At 28.2% G+C, this 19,941-nt stretch overlaps 2 protein-coding genes across 2 annotated transcripts in view; one reads left to right on the top strand and one right to left on the bottom strand.

Annotated features, from left to right (window-relative positions):
* Positions 1-644: 644 nt before the first annotated feature.
* Phum_PHUM095410 (syntaxin-1A, putative) lies at positions 645-17,506 on the bottom strand (the record flags this gene model as incomplete). The annotated part of the gene is made up of 8 exons (XM_002423867.1): positions 645-692; positions 860-970; positions 1,228-1,365; positions 2,541-2,614; positions 3,965-4,222; positions 14,295-14,394; positions 16,876-16,965; positions 17,474-17,506. 8 exons carry the CDS (start codon positions 17,504-17,506, stop codon positions 645-647), a joined length of 852 nt encoding a protein of 283 aa, XP_002423912.1.
* Positions 17,507-18,993: 1,487 nt separating this feature from the next.
* The window catches only part of Phum_PHUM095420 (GTP-binding nuclear protein RAN1, putative), a gene marked incomplete at both ends in the record, with an annotated part of 4,677 nt that continues 3,729 nt past the window's right edge, over positions 18,994-19,941 (top strand). The window contains 3 exons of the mRNA XM_002423868.1: positions 18,994-19,220; positions 19,384-19,569; positions 19,669-19,855. Coding sequence (XP_002423913.1) covers positions 18,994-19,220; positions 19,384-19,569; positions 19,669-19,855 — 600 coding nt within the window. The remainder of the gene's footprint in view (positions 19,221-19,383; positions 19,570-19,668; positions 19,856-19,941) is intronic.

Genomic DNA, 19,941 nt, shown 5'->3' on the forward strand with positions numbered 1-19,941 from the left:
AAAAGAAAAAAAAAAAAAATAATAATAATAAAAATAAATAAAAAATAGAAAAATAAAATAAAAAAAAATAGATAATTTTTATCTTTTTTTTTTTTTTTACGTTTTTCTCTACACCTTACGAAAACGCGACGAGTTCGAGTCGAAAAAAAACAATTCGTTATTTAATTACGTTTCTTTCTTTCTTTCTTTCTTTTTTTCTTTCTTCGCCACGGGAAAACTGTCCAAAATAGGTGTCTGTGTGTCTGTGTGCGCGGTCTCGGATCCCATCAACAAATACATAATTATATAATATATAAAGATAGTAAAAGATAAGTATTAAAAAAATACTAAACAAATTAATAAGAAAAAAAAAAAAAAAAACAACCACAAATTTTTTCCAGTATTTAAAAATCAATACACATAATAATAATATTATATACAGAAAGATAAGAGAAAAAAAAAAAGACAACAGCAATAGATCACCACTCGGGGGAGGGGGAAAGGGGGAGGGGAAAGCGTTACATCTTCATTTACAATAATAACAATAAAAATAACAAACCACATTTATAATAATAATAATAACAATAATAATAATAAGTTATATATTATATATTGTAAGTAATTAATATTATTATTATTATTATTATTATTATTTATTTTTTTTGTCATATGACAGAATGCCAACAAATTTTAAATTTCAATTTTGTTTTTCTCTCATTAAAAAAAAAACGAATAAATTTCTTCGTTTCCACGTGTATACACGTGTATATTCGTATTTACGTATACACGTATACACGTGCGTATTGCGTGTACACGACCGAGGGAAAATTAATAAAAAAAAAAAAAAAGAAAAGAAAGAAAAATTTAAATGAAAACTTACACGGCGAGCTTTACTTTGATACTTCAACGCTTTTTTGGTATCCTGAGTAGCCGTCTGTACGTAATCTACCGCGTGTTCTACATGATATTCTATACGATCTATCATTTCTCCCTAAAAGGAAAAAGAAAAAAAGGTTAATTATGACGTCATCGTTAATAATATATACGCAATGTGTCAAAGGAATGAATGACAGTAATTAGAAAGGAATATTAAAAAAAGTTTTTAATGAAACTTTCGGTTCGTTTCCAATTTTTCTCGTTTATTTTATAAAAAAAAAAAAAAGTGGAAAACGACCGAAAAACAAAATTAAAGTAAGGGAGGAAAGGGGGTGGAAAAAAGAAAACTCTTGATTGTTGTTTCACACGTACTTGACTTTCCACCAACATCGCCATATCCATAAACATGTCGTGAAGCTCACGAATAGAATTTTCTAGCTTAATAATATCCGCATGCCTCGCTTCTATGTCAGCTAATGTTTGTTTCGCTTGCTGCGTTTCCATAATTATCTGGAAAATTTTTTACAAAAAAAAAAAAAAAAACAAATTTAGATTTTTTTTTTCTTTTTTTTCTCTCTCTCTCTCTCTCTCTTTCAAACTCTTATAACTTAACCCCGAAAACGTTTTCCAAAAAAATTAAATTAAATTATTATTTGGCAATGAATTTATTATCATTTTATTTGTCGGGCATCAGTAGTAAATGCAATAAATTATCTTTCAAGCATTAGAGGAGCACTTGTTGCTCTAATGCTCCCCCCCCCACCAAAAAAAAAAAAAAGAAAAAAAGGAAACGGAAAAAGAATTTTTATTTATTTATTTATTAAATTTTTTCTCTTTTTCTTTCTTTCTCGCGCAACAATCATCATCATCATCATCGTCGTGGGGAAAACATCTTAATGTTCTTCTGAAATTTTCACGGTCGTATATTAATACGTGTGCCCCATGTTCATTAAACGCTCTGAATAATGAGCGAGGGAGGGGGGGAGAGAGAGAGAGAGAAAATCAAAAAACTGGTCAAAAATTAAAAGAAAAATATTCTTGGATGCGTAGGCAAGGAAAATTTTTGAATAATTTATATTTAAAAAAAAAGCGGAATCGTTGTTGCTCTTATAATAAAATAAAATCAAGTGAAAATTTTTTCAACGTTCATTAACGCGACGCATTTAAGGTTTTTCCATAAAATTTATTTCGTGGCAGGAGAAAGAGGTGGAACATGAAGAAAAGCGTTGTTATTTCCCCCCCCTCCCCATATTTCATTTTTAGCTCTCTACGTTAATTTTCCGAGGGAAACGGAGGGAGGAGGGAGGTTGGGTGGGTGGGTTGGTGGAAAAATGAAAATGTGCCACACCCATTTTAACTTTCTAACCTTTATGTTTAATGATTGATTTTTTTTATCCCCGCCCCCTTCCCCTCACCGCCCCTCCCGTTCGCGAACAAATCGTTTTAACCGTTTTATAAAAATAAATAAATGCTCTTTTTTTAAAGAATTTTTAAACCTCGTTTTTCGTCGACGAAAAAAAAAAAAAAATAATAATAAACGATTCGTCGATCCGTCGTCGTCCCAAAACGGGGAAACCCCTCTCGTAAACCTCTTCCTTTGTTTTCCTTTTTTTGTTTTCGAAATATTCAAGTCTAAAAATAAATTTTTCAATCTTTATAGTAATAATAATAATGATGATACTTACCCCTTGAGTAAAAACCGCGGGATTCCCTTGTTCTAACATATCTTCTAATTCGTCATTCGTCGTTGTTCTTCCCGCTGCAAGAAAAAAAAAAAAGAAAATTATTATTATTATTATTAAGATTATCCAAAAAATTATTTTTTCATCAATTCACGTAGCATTATTACTACTATTATTATTATTATTGTTTTTTTGTTTTTGTTTCGTTGGCGTCTTGAAATTACCATTTATATAATCTTTTAAAATAAAAAAAATGAAAATGAATCGAAAACATTTTTTCCTTTTCTTTCCATTTTGAAAACCGCCTCGCTTTTTCTTTCTTTTCCATCCACTTAATATTTTAATAAAAAAAAAAAAAAAAAAATGAAAACTTTATTGAATGCATTTTCTTTTATTAAAAAAAGAAAAAAAGAAAAAAAATGAAACGAAATCGTAATCAACTTAAATGAAAATTTAAATAAATTTTTTTTCGGAAAACCCCAAAAAAAAGAAAAAAAAGAAAAAAAAATTTTTTAAATGTTTTCGAAGGAAAATCGGTTTTTCTCTTACAACGTGAAAAAACATGACGCAAGTTTTTATGTGGAAAATTTCAGAGTTCACGTGATACGTAAGCTCAGCAATCGATTCCACATACAAATGGAAGAATAGATTTTCTTTTTCTTTTTTTTTTTTTTTGGGGGGGGGAAGGGGAGAAAATGGAAAAAAGAATGAGAAAAAAAAATCGCGAGAGAGGGTGAGAGGGAAAGAAAAAGAGAAAGAGGAAAAATATTAAAAAAAAAAAAAAAAACTGTTTACCGTGTCGTGTACATCACATTTTCCGAGTGAAAAATCTACAATTGCGCAAATTTTCCACAATTTTCCTTTTTTTTCTGTTTTTTAATATAAAAAAACTCGGGATTCGGTCTTATAAACATACGCACGTATATTTAATTTGTTTTTTTTTTTTTTGGGGGGGGGGGGGAATTTATCGGGTAATTTAATTTGATTTCTGGAATTGATGCGGCCGCCCGCTCGCCCCCTCCCCCCCCCGCGTCGGGTTTCATTTATCCAATTAAAAAAAACTAATTTTCTTATCGAATAATTACAGATTAAAAAGAGAAAGAGAGAGAGAGAGAGAGAGAGAGAGTTACTAACCGAAATATTTATAAAACATATTTTAAAGGCAAACATTGAAAATTCGTTTTATTCTTCTGCTAGCCGTCGACATCCCTTAAAAAATTCGCATTTATTCGATTTATGGGGTAACAAAAACATTCGGCATTCAATTTACGAACCGCCGCCATCATCATCTAAATAATATACAGTTTCAGATTCGGGTAACAACAAAAAGAAAAAAGAAAATTCATTAGCGATCGTTGTTGTTTTTTCGCGACGGATTTCAAACATTTTTTTTTTTTTTCTTCCCCCGAATGGAATCGACTACTTACTGATTTCCAACTGCCTCTGTATTCTCCCTTTACACCTCTCCCTATAATCCGTCTGAGTTCGATTATATTCCGTCATAACTTCGACAAACTTCCGTGACAAAGTCGAGTGTTGTGTTTTTCGTATCCTCAGATCGGCTGATGATCTGTTCGTGTGTTCTTCTTGCTCGATGTTTTGCTCTATCACCTTCAATTTGGCACGGACTTTATTGGCAGTTTTTTTTATGTCAGCCATTAGATCTTCTAATTCTTGTTTCACCTCTGTAAACAATTTAAATAAAAAAAAAAAACATTAATTAGTTTTCTGAATAAAAAAAAAAAAAAATTTTTCTTTTTTTTGCAGTTTCAATCAATAGTCAAAGGAACCGTAAAATATTAATAAACCCCCCCCCCCAAAAAAAAAAAAAATAAATAAATAAATAAATGAAGTAAAATTAATCTAGTTGATGTCACTTTGTGAAAAAATGAACAGTTTTTCTTCCAGCGGGAAAACAAATTTTTTAATCTTCGTAAAACGGAAATGATTGATAATTCGATGGGCTTTATGAATAACTTGAGAACTTCCGGTTCCCAAAAAACGTTTTGTAAATTCGTCATTCGCACGAGATGTGTATTGTTTATTGTTACACGGAAAGCAACAGGATGATAAAAGTTTACCTACAGAGAAATATTTTAATGAAATTATACTTTTCTTTAGAATGAAAGTTTTTACACTTAAATTTTAAATCGCGGCGAAAATAATTTTTCTTTCTTTCTTTCTTTCTTTCTTTCAACATTTTCAAATCCATACCACCCACTCACTCCGCAAAGAATATATACCAGGAAAAATCCTCATTGACTCTCTTCGTCTTAACTCCAGACAGAGTATGTATAAAACATACAAAAATTGCGTTGTAAAACCGCTACATGTGATTTCTATCTCTTTCTCTTTCTCTCCCCTTCGCAGTCATCTATCTCTCTTTCAAAGCAGATTAATTAAATTTATTAAAATTGTTCATTGAAAAAAATTACTATTTTTATTAGGTATCTCGATTGGGAAAACAAAACGACGAAACGTTTACTTTTCTTCATTTCAAGAAGAAAGAAAAACAATGGATAGATATTAGATAATCTCACAAATAATATTAATAATAATTTTAATTAAAAAATAAAAATAAATAAATGGTAATGCTCAAATGAACAACTACACCCACGACTTCTAATTCATGAACGCGCATCATACCATCATCTCCATCTTTCCAACGACCATTTATATTTAGTAACGTCACTAAAACAAGGTACGTAGGCAACAAGGTAGTAAAAGAATGGATGGCGCAATGCAGTTTTTTCTCAGACAAATTAACGGTGACTTCATAATATCACAGAATGAGTCATCATCATCATCATCGTCATCATCGCAACGAGCAATCGGCCTTGTCATAAATTTTTTGACACAGACACAGACTTGATATAACGAGAAAGAGAGAGAGAGAGAAGGAAAAAATAAAAATAAAAATAAAAAATTTTCTCGTCTTTTTTTTTTTTTTTTTTTAACGATTCGGTTTATGTTTTCAAACCTTGCCTTTTTAATTTCTTCTTCTTCTTTTTCCTTTTCCGGCACCTCAAATTCGCGTCATTCATTTGATTTCGATAATTAATCTGGAATTTATTTCCAAGGGGGGAGAGAGAGGGAGAAGAAAAAACATTAAAGGCAATTTAATTAATTAAGATTGAAAGTTCAAAGCTCTGGAATCATAATTCTTTTTTAAATAACGGTTAGAGAGTCAGAAGAAAAATTAAATTAATTGCAAGAAGAGCCTTACCCCCCCCTCCCCTTCTTAGTTTTTGTTCATTTGTTCTCTCTTTTCTTATTATTCTTCTGGATTTTAATGAGAGAGAGATAGAGAGAAAGAAAAAAATCGATAACACACTTCCGATTACAAAAATAAAATAAAATAAAATAAAATAAAAATTCAATCGAAATTTTATTACACGGATAACATTAATAAAAATTTTCCATCCTTCCAACAAAATTCGCCATCGTGAAAGTAAATATTTTCAATCAACACAAACTACTACGTGATCCAAATGCGATCCTTTTCCTCCTTTTTTTTTCTTTTTTTTCCCTTTTTTTTCCCTTTTTTTTTCCTTTTTTTTCCCCCTTTTTTTCCCATCATCTCATCTTCGAAATTTCAAACGAGCCTCGATACAATAATCGTTCGATTTCGTTTATTTTTCCCCGATACCATAAAAATAAAAATCATCATCATCATCATCATCATCATCATTATTATTATTTTACATTAATAAAAGAAAAACTTTAATCAAGAAACCGCAAAAATGAAAAATCGAATTCGAAAGAAAATCAACAAAAAAAAAAATTTTTTTTAATCGGATTGTCAAAAATTTTCTCCCGAAATTTGCGTCACTTTTCCGACAAGGAAGGGGAGAGGGGAAAAGCAAAAAATAAAAATAAAAAATAAAATAAAATAAAAAAAAACGGGGGGTGGGGTGGGGAAAAGGAAAAAGGCTTATCGCCTTTTCGAAAACCCCCAATAAAAACAAAAGTGAAAACGTTTTACGATCGTTCGGGGCATATTTCCAAAACCGTGTCAAGAACGAACCGGAGAGTGAGGGGGTGGGGGTGGGGGGGAAGGTGGAAAACGACCTCGAATTCGTTCAGAGAGAGAGAAAGAGAAAAAAGGAAAGGAAAAGGAAAAGGAAAAAAAAAGGCATTACAAAATATTTTTTATATTTTTCTTTTTTCTTTTTAATCCGCCATCAAATAAGTGTAATGGGCCCTTAAATTAATGATCCTCTTCCTATCCCTTCTCCTCCTCCTCCTCGTCCCTCACAATTTTTTTTCTTTCCCTCGGAAAATAAATTTATATCGATTTCCTTAAAAAATTAAATTTTTCTTTTCTTTTCTTTTCTTTTCTTTTTTTATTTAACGGGAATCAAATTTAAACGTCATTTCACGTCGGCCAAAATCGAGAAAATTTTCCAAATCGAGTACGGCGAGAAAAAAATTTCCCGAATCGCGGAAATTATCACTCATCATTTCATCCCCCAACCCCCCTCCACGTTTGATATTCGTAATCGCTAAGCTAGCATTTCATCTTTCCCTCTTTTTTTTTTTTTTTTTTTTTTTTTTAAAAATTAATTTTAAATTAAATGTCGTTTCTCACTTGGCAAAACAATAAAAAAAAACTTTAACGGTTAAAAAAAATTGCAAAACAAACGCGACAAACTTGTGGCAGGGGGCGGGGGGCGAGGGAAGGAAAAAAAGTTTTTTCTTGAGAGTTTGTTGTCTTGTATAAAAAAAAGTCAAATCATCCGGGGGCAAAAGAAAAATATTATGATTCTTTTTTTAAAAACTTTTTTTAAATAAGTCGCACAAAGTTAAAACAACTTATTTAATTATTGCTATGATCCGGATTCAAAACATAAAAAAAATCAATTGTTTTTTTTTCTTGTTGAAGAGAAAGAGAGAGAGAGAGAGAGAGAGTCAGAAAGAGAAAGAGAGACAGAGAGAGAGAGAGAGTCAGAAAGAGAAAGAGAGAAAGAGAGAGAGAGAGAGAGAGAGAGAGAGGGGAAAAAAACAAACTTTTTGATTTCTTTATAAATGAAAAGTTTCTTTTTAATAACTTTGTGTCGAATGAAATGTCAATGTCGCGGATTGATCGCGAATTATATTTATTACAATAATAATAATAATAATAATAATAATAATAATAATAATAATAATAATAATAATAATAATAACAACAACAACCGTATTTTCGCTGCTGACTCGCCAAACCGCAACAGCAATAAAAAAAATAAAAAAAACAAAACTTTAAAAAATTTTTCGAAATAAAAAAAAAAAAAAAAAAATTAATTCTTGATTTCGACCCTGGAAAAATCGGATTACGAGGCTCTAAATGCCCTCGATTACGATTTTCCCATTACTCCCGCCCCACCACGTACGTTTACGACCACCCGAAAGTTTTCCCCTTTTCCCCAATTTATTTAATGAAAAGGAAAAACTTTTCCACGTATAAGTGAAAATAAAAATTAATGATGATGATGATTATGATGATGATGATGATGATGATGATGATGTCCGACAGCTCAATTTTTTTCCGAAAGATTTTATAAATTTCACACCGACCATATTCTTAAGAAAGAAAAAACGGAAAGAAAAAAACTTGTGACAAGTACGTGAAATTTTCCGCGTTTAAAAGTACCGATGATGATGATAATGATGATGATGATGATGATGATGATAAAAACAATTGTAAAAAAGTCGCGTGCGGAGTGAAAAAAAAATCAAAATAAATAAATAATTTCTTTTGTTTTTTTTTTTTCTTTTGGAGAATTTTCCTTTCTTTTCTTTTTCTTTTTTTTTCTTTTCCTTTTCCTTTTACTTTTCGTCCGTCCGTTCCTTTAAATTTTTTTTTCTTTTTCTTTTTTTTTTTTCTAAAGTCAGATGCCACAAAAAATTAATCTCACAACGTAACGTAAATCAAATTACGGACACAACAACCATTTAAACCTTGAATTAGACGATTTAAAGGGAAAACAAGCGAAAAGCGAAACAACAACAAAAACAACAAGAAAAAACGCCAAATTTTCCTAAAACCTCTTTTCAAAACTAATTTACAAAGACGACGGAGAGGAAAGAGGGAAGAAGGGAGGAAAGGAGTAGGGGAGGGGAAAAATTATTTAAAAAATAAAACGAATATTTTTTACCGAAAAACCAAGCAAGTCGACAACTCCCTCTCTCTAGCCCCCCCCCCAAAAAAAAAAAAGAAAAACCAAGAAAGCTTTCTTAAAGAGATTAATAAAAAAAAAAAAAACATTGCAATTTTCGAAACGATTTGAAAAATAATAATAATAATAATAATAATAATAATAATAATAATAATAATAATAATAATAATAATAATAATAAAAGAAGGGAAAAAAAATTAGAAAACAATAAGCGTCAGTCAAGACGGCTTTTGAATTCTTTTTTTTTTTTTTTTTTTTAAATCTAAAGAATACAAATAATAATAATAATAATAATAATGAGAAAAAAATGACGACGACGATGATGATGATAACAGAAATCGTTTCATCGTTTGTTAACTTAAGGGCATGAATGGGAAAACGACTTTTCCAATGTGGCATTAAAAAAAAAAAAAAAAAAAAAAAAAAAGACGTTAGGTGATAATATATAATATGTCTCCCCATGTTGAAACGAAGGGAAGGAAAATAAAGTAGCTGACAACCGGAGTTTTCCAGTTTTCCAATTTTTTTACGATCGAGTATTGATTTTATTGAAACTATAGTCAATCGATTAACGTATTAAAAAAAAAAAAAATTCTTTTTTTATTAACGTTTAAAAAATTATTAAATTTATAAAAAAAACGTTTTCACAACATCTCGTCGTCATAATAATAATAATAGTAATAATAATAATAATTTCTTTTCATTTATTTATTATAAAAAAAAAAAAAACAAATGTTACTCGTCCGATCAATATTTAACCAAAAAATTAAAAATTAATACTTCGATCATGTTCTTCCCTTTCCCCTTCCTCCTCCCCTCTTCTCTTCTTCCCCCTTCTTCCTCCCCTTCCACCTCCTCGCCCTACCCCAATATTTTTTCTGGAACCTCAAGTTTGTTTTTTTTTTAAATTTATTTCCAGATTTTTATCAGAGAGCTATTATCGATTTTCTCTCTCTCTCTCTCTTTCTCCAACGAAAAACATGATTTTAAAGAGTTTAGCTAAAAGGGTTCTAATTGACCTTTTTTGTTGTCCATCAACTTTATACGAAAACAACAACAAAAACAGGCAAAAAGGAACAAAAAACAGAAAAAAAAAAAAAAAAGGGAAAGTGAAAACTCGTCGTCGTCGTTCAAATGTCAATTTTTTTTTTTTTTTTTTCCAACCAATTAAATCATCCCATTTTTTTTTTTTTTTGGGAGGGGGGGGGCTTTTCCCTTTCTCTTCCTCGTCCTCTCTCATCTTTTTTTTTTTTTCACACATATTTTCCAAAAAAAACAAAAGAAAAAGAAAAGCGAATAGGTAATTGAATATTTTTTTTCGAAAACTTTTCTTTTCCCCAAAATAATATTTCATCTCGGCATTGACCCGGATCGTTCGTAATAATAATAATAATAATAATAAACGAAACCATTAGCTTTTTTTAAATTTATTTCGGGGGGAGGGAGGGAGAGGGAGAGGGGAAACGAAATTCAAAAATTTTATCATAAAAAAAAAAAAAATATCTCGCAAAATAATAAATTTTTTTTTTCTTTTTTCTCGACATCATTTTCAAAAATATTCCGCGTTAATTTCTATTTAAAAAAAAAAGCTTTTCCTTTTCCCTAAGGACAAAATTATATAATAATAATAATAATATGTAATCAAAGTCGAATTTCAAATTCGGGGAAAAAAAATTTTCCCCCAGTGCCAACAACAGTAACAACAACAACAACGCACGACAACATTTTTTTCAATGCGTTTTCCTTCCTTCCTTCCTTCCTTTCTTTCTTTCTCCCCCAAAAAAAAAAAAAAAAAAAAAAAAAAAAAAAATTACAAAAATGATGGGGCATAAGTTTAGTGCAAAAATGAAAATGAAAATAAAAGAGAGAGAAAGAGAGAGAGAGAGAAAAGAATTCACTGCAAATAGCAATCGTCAGAAATTGACCGAAATCTACAGCGTCGCTGAGTCTGAGCTCAGTCGCAGGGATATTGATCACGGTAAAGTCATTTTAATGTAGGCTGTCGGCATTAACTTGCTCCCCGGATTCCAATGCCGGTCTCTCTCTCTCTCTCTCTCTCTCTCTTTCTCTTCCTTTCTCTCTTTCTCTCTCTCATTCATTTTCGCTCCTCGTGCGAATTTGACCGGTCAATATTAGGTAAAAAAACCAACAAAATCATTTTTATTTTTTTTTATAATTAATATTATTTGCTTTCAAGGTACTTTTTCCGAAGAATGGGGGGGGGGGGAGAGGGAGAGAGAGCGTGGAAAAAAAAATTAAAAAGGTTCCAAAAAAAAAATTTTCCGACTCTAAATTAAAAAGTAACGGGATCCGATTTAGAAAAGTTTTTTAAATATTTTTTTTTTTTTTTTTTTTTTTTTTATACGGGAAAATTTTAATAAATTTCCCTTACGTGTGTGCGCTTTTCTTTTTGTTCTTAAACAAATGCGTGCAAAAAAAAAAAAAACGCGTCGACTTAGATTTTATGTATTTCCCCCCTCCCCACCCTCTAAAAATTTTCCTTTTTTTTCCCCTCTCATTTTAACGTCCTCGTGACGAGTATTTTTCTCATGACGTGTTTTTTTTTCCACCCTCCCCGGCAAACCAGACGACGACGACAAACTAGTTTCGATCGACTCTTTTATTTTATTATTATTATTTTTTTCCCTCCTCCCCCTCCCCCCCTTTCTATTTAATTGAAATTTTCGTCAACGATTCTTTCTTTTAAAATAAATAAAATAAAAACGAAAAAAAAATCAATACGAAAAATGTATCAATTTGAAAATAAATTATTAAGCAATAGAAATATAAAATATTTATGGGGCGAGGGGGGGGCGCGCGCGCTATTTAAATAAAATTAATTTACAAACAATGTACATATATATACATATATTTTTTTTTTTATTTGTTGAGGGGGGCTCGAGCCGACGTGGCGCACTTGAAAAAATTGATTTTTCCTTTTTATAAAACGTTTTGCCATACAAATATAGAATTTTCCATTCGTTCTTTTCGTTGGTTTCGTTAAAGAAATACAAAACGACGGAAAATAAATAATAATAAAAAATGCCGGTTTAATGACTCGCTCGAGAGTGACATTTTTATTTATTTAAATAAATAAATAAATAAATAAATAAAATTATTAATTTTTATCATTTCATCATCATTCGTTCTAACAACCAAACGTTAAACAATAAAAATTTCAAAATTTTTTTTTATAAAAATGCAATCATAATCCTCACAATGTTTACACACCATCATCAAACCACCCCCACCCCTCCCCCATTCATCGTTAACTTATTATTTTAATCTCTTTTGTTACACATACTCGACAAATACGCGATAATAATAATATTATTATTACATGTTCCATAGAAGAAAAAAGAAAAAAAAAAAAGAAACTCTATGCAGTGCCTTTACTTACAACAAAACATCAATTAATATGAGTACATGGGGGGAGAGGAGAGGGGTGGAAGGAAAAAATGAAAATTCATTCTTATTTTCGATATTGAAACCGTTAAAAAAAATAAAATACAAAAAAAAAATGAAGGAAAATAATAATAATAGTAATAATGAAAAAAAAGGTTTTTTTTTACATTTGAGTCTCCCCTAAGCTTACCTACCACCACGGAGCTTTTTCCTAAACCGTTGGATTATAACAAAAATTTTTTTAAATGTACCCCCCCGTGACCCCCGCACCCTTAGTCTCTTGACCGATATTTTCCTTTTTCTTTTGTTTTTTTATATTTTTAATCTTCCAGGATATTTTTTTTTTTTGCCTCCGGGACAATAAAGTATTTATTAAGCAAATAAAACAATAAACGAATGAAATCTTCTTCGTCATCAATCTTATCCTTTCGCACACCTTTATTACTACTACTACTACTACTGACAATTCCCCCCCCTTCTATTTCTCTTTGGAAAAAACTCTTTTATTGCGTTTTAAGTTGATTCAGAGAGCATACTACGACAAATAACATCGAATCCAGTTAATAAAAAAAAAACAAACTCAACGAGAGAATTTTATTCCGTACGAACGAAAATCATATATACTCATGAAAGTTAAAATTTTAATTTCGTTTCTCGTAAATCACCCCATAAAATTCTTAAGACTCCACACATAAGGAATATTTTCATGGGGGGAAAAAAAAAAAAAAAAAAAAGTTTTAGTAGATAAGCTCAAAAGTGAAAGAAGACAAATTACTACCACCACCACCGCCACCACCACCACCGCCACTACTATTAGGGTAATAAAATCCCAGGAAAATTTCTTTGGGTTCCCATAAAATGAAATCACACACAATCCCAAGTCTCTTGAACGATTAATTTTCCGTAATACAATATTCTATAACGTTAAAAAAAAAAAAAAACTAGGTTTTGTTACAACGGTTTTCTTCACTCGTCAAATAATTTTTTTTTTTAATAATTTTTTATTCACGTTTTTCCTCATCATCATCATCATCATCATCATCATCATCATCATCATCATCATCATCGTCATCATCGTCATACGTTTAAGAAAATATGCACAGAAATGAAGTCAAGACGACAAATGCAAAAGCCTTAATGAACCAAACTAAAAATTTCACAATGTTATTACTACGTTGTTGTTGTTGTTGTTGTTTTTTCTGAAGCTTCCTAATTAAGGGAACCAGAGTCCCAGAGAGAGAGAGTTCGAACGACAATTTAATTTAATTTAAAAAAACAATGAATGGTATTTTTATGCCCCAATAAACCTCGAAATAATGCAATAATAAAGTTTTTGGAGCCGCAATTATTATTAAAACGGCCAGACGTATTTTTTATACACAATCATCAAAAAAGGGGAAAAACGTTCGACAAAAATATTTGATGGCGAGAGAAAAAAAAAAAAAAAAAACGCTTTAACAAAAACATTCTGCCGCCACTCTAAAAAAAGGAAAATGGAAAATTTACCTTTCCTATGAACGCATTAGAAAGAAAAATAATACCCAGTTTTAAACGAATAAGACGACAAAAATGAAATAACGACTTAAAGTAATTTACATGAATATTTAAAATTTCATGACAAAAAAAAAAAAAAAACATAATAATAATAATAATAATAATAATAATAATAATAATAATAATAATAATAATAATAATAATGATAAAATAAAATAAAATAAAATAAAAAAATAACACTTAACGCTTAAGCCCCCTAACAATTTTTTTTTTTCTCTTTTTTTTTTTCCAAGTTGTAACCACGGCAACCACAATATTTCAACATGGTTGAAAATAATAAAAGTCACGAAATTCTAAAATTTGAAGTTCAAACATTCAAAAATTTATTATTATTATTTTTAACCAACCAACCAACCCCAAACGTACGTTACTGATTTCATTCATATTCAAAAATATACATACATATATATATATAATTTTCATCTTTTTTTTTGGGGGGGCCATTTCACAAAAAAAAAGCCCAAAGTAAATTTACTTACATTATATATATGAGGGACAATTTATTATCATTATTATTATTATCATCATATTGATTTAAGCTTTTGAAATATGGACTCCTTTTAAAGAACATATATCGATATTTTTATGTAAAAAAAAAAAAAAAAATAAATGGAAAATATATATATATGGAAACACTTACTCTCATCCGTTTGAGGTGCCGAAAGTATTGCACTATGTTTCTTTTTGACTTCTTCGACATTAGCTTGAATTTTATCTATCATCTCTCGTATTTCCTCCACCTAAATAAAAAAACAATTAAAAAAAAATTAATAAAACATAATCCACGATTTACCAACGAAGGGGGAAGGGGGAGGGAAACAATATACAAAACCTGAAAATAACCTGTTGAAACTGACTACGTAAAAGTGGATTTAACCGTTAAATTTCATTTTTTTTTTTTTTTTTTAAATTTCAATCGTAATAACCTGTGACGTAACCTGTGACGTAACGATAGTTTTCTTAATTTTTTCCACGAATGATATTATTACAGGTACAATGCAAATGAAAAAAAAAAAAAAAAATGTTTTCCAGAGATTATGGACAAAATTAAAATTGATAATGACTGTTGTAAATGAAAATACGTTTAATTTAATTCTAACAACAACAACAACAAACAACAACAACAGACAAACAACAATTGCAAACAGTTTTATTAAATGGCTTTTTAAAATTTATAAACATATTTAATAACATTTCAAGTTTAAAATACGATAATCAGATCATGGATGAAGGATTTGAGAAAAACTTTTTTTTTTTTTTTTTTTAATTTATATAAATAATACCATATATTTCACGGGAAAGCGATAAAAAAAAAAAAAAAAACTTTTCAAAATAAATAAATAAATAAATAAAAAGTTTTTTTGTTTTTTTTTTTTTCCCCCAACTTTGTATTTTCAATAGTTTTAAAAAAAAGGAAAATTTAAAAAGAGATTTTCACGCTAAAAATCAAAATAATAAATAATGATAATGGGGGGGAGTGGAGATGGGGGCATCCAATTTTGATTTCCTTTTTTTTTTCGTATTTTCCGACTTTTATCGTACAAACTACAACTCTTCGGTTGGTTGTGTTGTGTTGTGTTGTGTAAACACTTTGCCAATAATTAATTTTTTTTTTTTTTTTGTATTTCAAGCGATTCAGATTTTTTTTATTATTTGTCATGAGGTACTATGTTGTAAACCTTCAAACAGATTCATTAAGAAAAAAAAAAATTAATTTACACGAAAGTGAAAATAAATGAAATCAAAAATAAATAAAAAGTTGTATAATTATTATAATAATATAAAAAAAAAAAAAAAAAAAAAAAAAAAAGTTATCGAGAGTCATTAAAGTTTTTATAAAAATGTCAAAATTGTATTCGAATACAAAACCAAACAAGAGTCGAGTTTAGGATTATTTTTTTTTTTTTTTAAATAAATTTTTTACATTAGTTTTTTTTCTAATGTAAATTTACATGTCGAATGATTTTAATGTCTATTACTTAAAAATTCTACCAGGGTTTAGGTTAAAATAAGTATAAAGAAAAAAAACTTTTGGTTTTTGGTCATTCATTCATTCATTCATTCATTCACTCACTGAAATAGAAAAATAAATTATGATTATGCAAACATAATGAAAATACCTTTACATTATTTTTGTGCAGATTTTGATAACCAATTTTTTTTTTTTTTTTTTTAAATATTTAATTTAAAATTTAATTTAATTTGGCCATTTTTAAATTTCAATAAATTTCATATATATATATATATATATATTGATAAAAATTCAAAACATAACCAAAACCCTTTGAGTTTTTTTAACAACAGTTCATTAATTGATTTCATGTAAAAATGTATTAAATTTCTTTTCGAATTTTGAAAAAAAAAAAAACTTATATTTTTATGCAAAGGAAGTAAATAGGCAAAACAATAAAAAAAAAAAAACCCCTGTCAAAATCAATAATAGAAAATAGATAAAATAAAAATTATTATGTATTGATTATTAATTTGTAATGCAATATTTATATTGTTGTAATTATAATTACTGATCGTTAAACGATAATCAAAAAAAAAAAAAAAATTTAAAAAAAGAAAAACCGAAAAAATGGCAAAATTTTTCTCTCTCTCTCTCTCTCTTATCAAAAACTTTTAAATGAATATTTAAATTAAATATAATAAGTAAAATTCATAGAGATAAAAAAAAAAAAAAAAAAAACTAAAGTGACTAAAATTTTAGATGTTTTATCATAGATAAATAATGAGAAAGTCTATAAAAATAGAAGCATAATTATTATTATTATTTTTTTGTGAATATGTAAATCGATGTTAAAAACAATTTATATCAGAGATAGCTTTAGAAAATTTTTTCATTTTATTTATTTATGTAATAACCTTGCAAAAGTTATTACAAAACTTTTTGATTTATATAAACAATGAAATAACATCTGATAATAAGATGAAAAATTTTCAGAATTATTCGCATAGAAATCGAAATTACTTGTGAAAACAAAATCATCTACAAAAATATTATTTTCAAGTTATAACAAGATGTATTTTAATTTTTTTGGATATGTAATTAGGAATTTAATATTTTAAAAAAGATGAAAATAGAAAAAAAAATTTTTTTTTTTTCGACCTAATTCTTTCAATAATAATAATAATAATAAAAATGTCGCACATTTCATAACTTCTTAACCTTGTTGTAAAATGATTAAATTTTAATAAAATCAAGTTTTAATCATTACCTCGGAAAAAAACTCATCCATAAATCCATCTCTCCCCTCCATATTAACTTGAACATCATCATTTCCTCCTTCTTCATCATCACTTTGAGCCTGAAATAATAAATTTTAGTTGAAAAAATAGTTACATTCAAATAATGGTTACTTACTTAACTTCCAATAATTCTTTATTGAATTCAAAGTATTTGGAAAAAAATGGAACAAAATTAAAACCTAAAAAATTTCATTTAAGTTACTTTTCATTTTAAAATATGATTTATTTTATTTAACTTTAATTATATTTAAAAATACTTTTTGTTTTAGTCCTTTTTTTTTTTTCAAAGGCTTCAATATAATTAAATATATGGCATAAAAAACTAATAACTTGTAAATGAGGTGTTTTTTTTTTGCAATTAAAATGGGGGTGTGGCTTATAAATTTAAAAAAAATTTTTTTTCACGAGTACGAATTTTAAATTAAATAAAAATTTATTAAATCAAAGTGGTTTAGATGTTATCCATTAATTAATGTTTGTTATGAAATTAACACTAGTATACTAAGATACGATATGAAATGGCGGCTTCTGTCAGTACGATTGCGATAAAGAAAAAGTTGAACTTACAGCTTGTAAAGCTGCCAATCTGTCCTTAGTCATTTTTTCGCACCACTTATCACGCTCTCCGAACTCGTTGTAATTTACAAAAAGGTTCCATCAACGAATTTTTCCGTAAAGTACACTAAAACTATTATTTAGAAACTGCAATCACCAAAATCGATACACACGAACTAAGCTCTGCAATGCCGAACGGCAAAATACGACTGCGCTGAAAATACTCGGTGTCACGAATCGTGAAAAAAAAAGTGAAATTCATATTTTAAATTACTTATTTAAATATTAAATACTCGAAAATAATTATTAAAAACAATATTTTATCTTTCTGTAAATCTATTGCGAACAAAAATAATTTTTTTATCCTGTAGTGTCTGTGTAAAACTAGTGTAGTACTAATTTATGAACAGGTGCCAACTGTAAAAAAAAATATTTGAAAACCATGCAAAAAATAAAATTTTTATTAAATAATTAATAAAACTTAAAAAAATAACAATTCGTATTATTTTTTTTACATAATTAAATTAAAAATTTAGTTAAAATTAATTATCGATGACTAAATTAAAATATATTGATGTTGAAAAATAAAAGTTTTTTCGGTTGGCAACATTTACAAATGTCTTTTTAAGAAAACGCCATTATAGGCTGTTAAGACTTTTCATTTATAGTTGCAATTACAAATCGCTTTAAATCCGTTACATCCATTATTTATACTTTCTTATTTACTTTCTGTGAGAAATTCTTTATAAGTTGAAATTAATTATCTAAGTTTTATTAAGGTAAGTGTTGTATTTTTATATTATTATTATTTTAAAGTCGGCTTTCAATCAATCATTATTCGTATAATAATGTAAGCTGTTTTTTCAAATGATAGTTTATATGATGATTTATTCTTAGATATTATTTATTAAAAAGCCAATAAAGGTTAATAAAAATCATTTTTTATCTGGGTTCAGAGATATTATTGCGTGTTTGATTTTCAATCGCGTTTGGCGGGAATATTTTCTTACCTTATAAAAACAGTTTTGTTATATAGGTTACCTCATATTTTATATTAATATTTTTTGTTCTGTTTAATTTAATTTTGGCATGAATTAACGAGTTATATTCTTAGTGTGTTTGCATCTAGTAAAATAATAATTAATAACATCGGTTTATAGAGATACTAAACAAAAATGTATACACATTAGTCATAGTATTTCCTATAAAAACGTTTCGTCAGATTACATCATTATACTTAACGCTTTCAAAATGTTACATCTTAGAGCATGCGAATGAACTGCTAATGCAAGGTTTTTTTTTTTTTTTTTTCAGTCTGTTATATACAACCGGTTTAACACAATACTAATACATTTAGTTTATTCTTTTATTTATTATTAATAATAATATTGTTAGTGCTTGTTGTTGTCGTTACGTTTTATAAAATTAATTTTAATAGTAAAGTTTATTTTAAAATTGAGTTTTCCTTTGATAAATATTACTCATTTATGTTTATGTTTTTATAAAATTGTAGATTTGAAATTAAACACAAAATGGGGGACCATGATATTCCGACATTTAAGTGCGTACTTGTAGGAGACGGTGGTACAGGAAAAACTACTTTTGTCAAAAGACATTTGACTGGTGAATTTGAAAAAAAATATGTGGCTACTCTTGGAGTAGAAGTCCATCCTTTAGTATTCCATACTAATAGAGGTGCTATTAGATTCAATGTTTGGGATACTGCAGGTCAAGAGAAATTTGGTGGACTTAGAGATGGGTAATTATTTTATTATTTCTCTTATTGTGTGTTTTAAATGTTAAAATTTATCGAATGTCAAACAAACATCATTTATTTATCGTGAAAATTACATTTCCGTTACCTTAACTTTTACTCGAGTAAAATTTCTCGAATTGAATGTTTGTTTTAAATTTATTTTTAGATACTATATCCAGGGTCAGTGTGCTATTATTATGTTTGATGTAACATCGAGAATCACTTATAAAAATGTCCCTAATTGGCACAGGGATTTGGTGAGAGTGTGCGAAAATATACCTATGGTTTTGTGTGGAAACAAAGTTGACATTAAAGATAGAAAAGTGAAAGCAAGAAGTATAATTTTCCACAGGTAATAATAATAATTTAAATTTTTTTTTCTAATGCTTGTGACAAATTAATTGAAAAAGTATTTAAAAAATTGAATTTAATTTGTTTTTTTTTTAAACAGAAAAAAGAATTTACAATACTATGACATCAGTGCTAAAAGTAATTACAATTTTGAAAAACCATTCCTTTGGCTTGCTAGAAAACTCATAGGTGATGCTAATTTGGAATTTGCCGCCATGCCTGCTCTGCTACCACCGGAAGTAACTATGGATCCACAATGGCAGCAACAAATCGAAAAGGATCTTAAGGTAAATAGATATGAGCATTTTATTTTGCAAAGAGTTATTCGTCTCCCATATATATATAAACTAATTTTTTTTTTTACTTTTTTTTT

Source organism: Pediculus humanus, genomic scaffold (genome assembly GCF_000006295.1).
Source record: "Pediculus humanus corporis 1103172107447 genomic scaffold, whole genome shotgun sequence".
Taxonomy (NCBI): Eukaryota; Metazoa; Arthropoda; class Insecta; order Psocodea; family Pediculidae; genus Pediculus; species Pediculus humanus.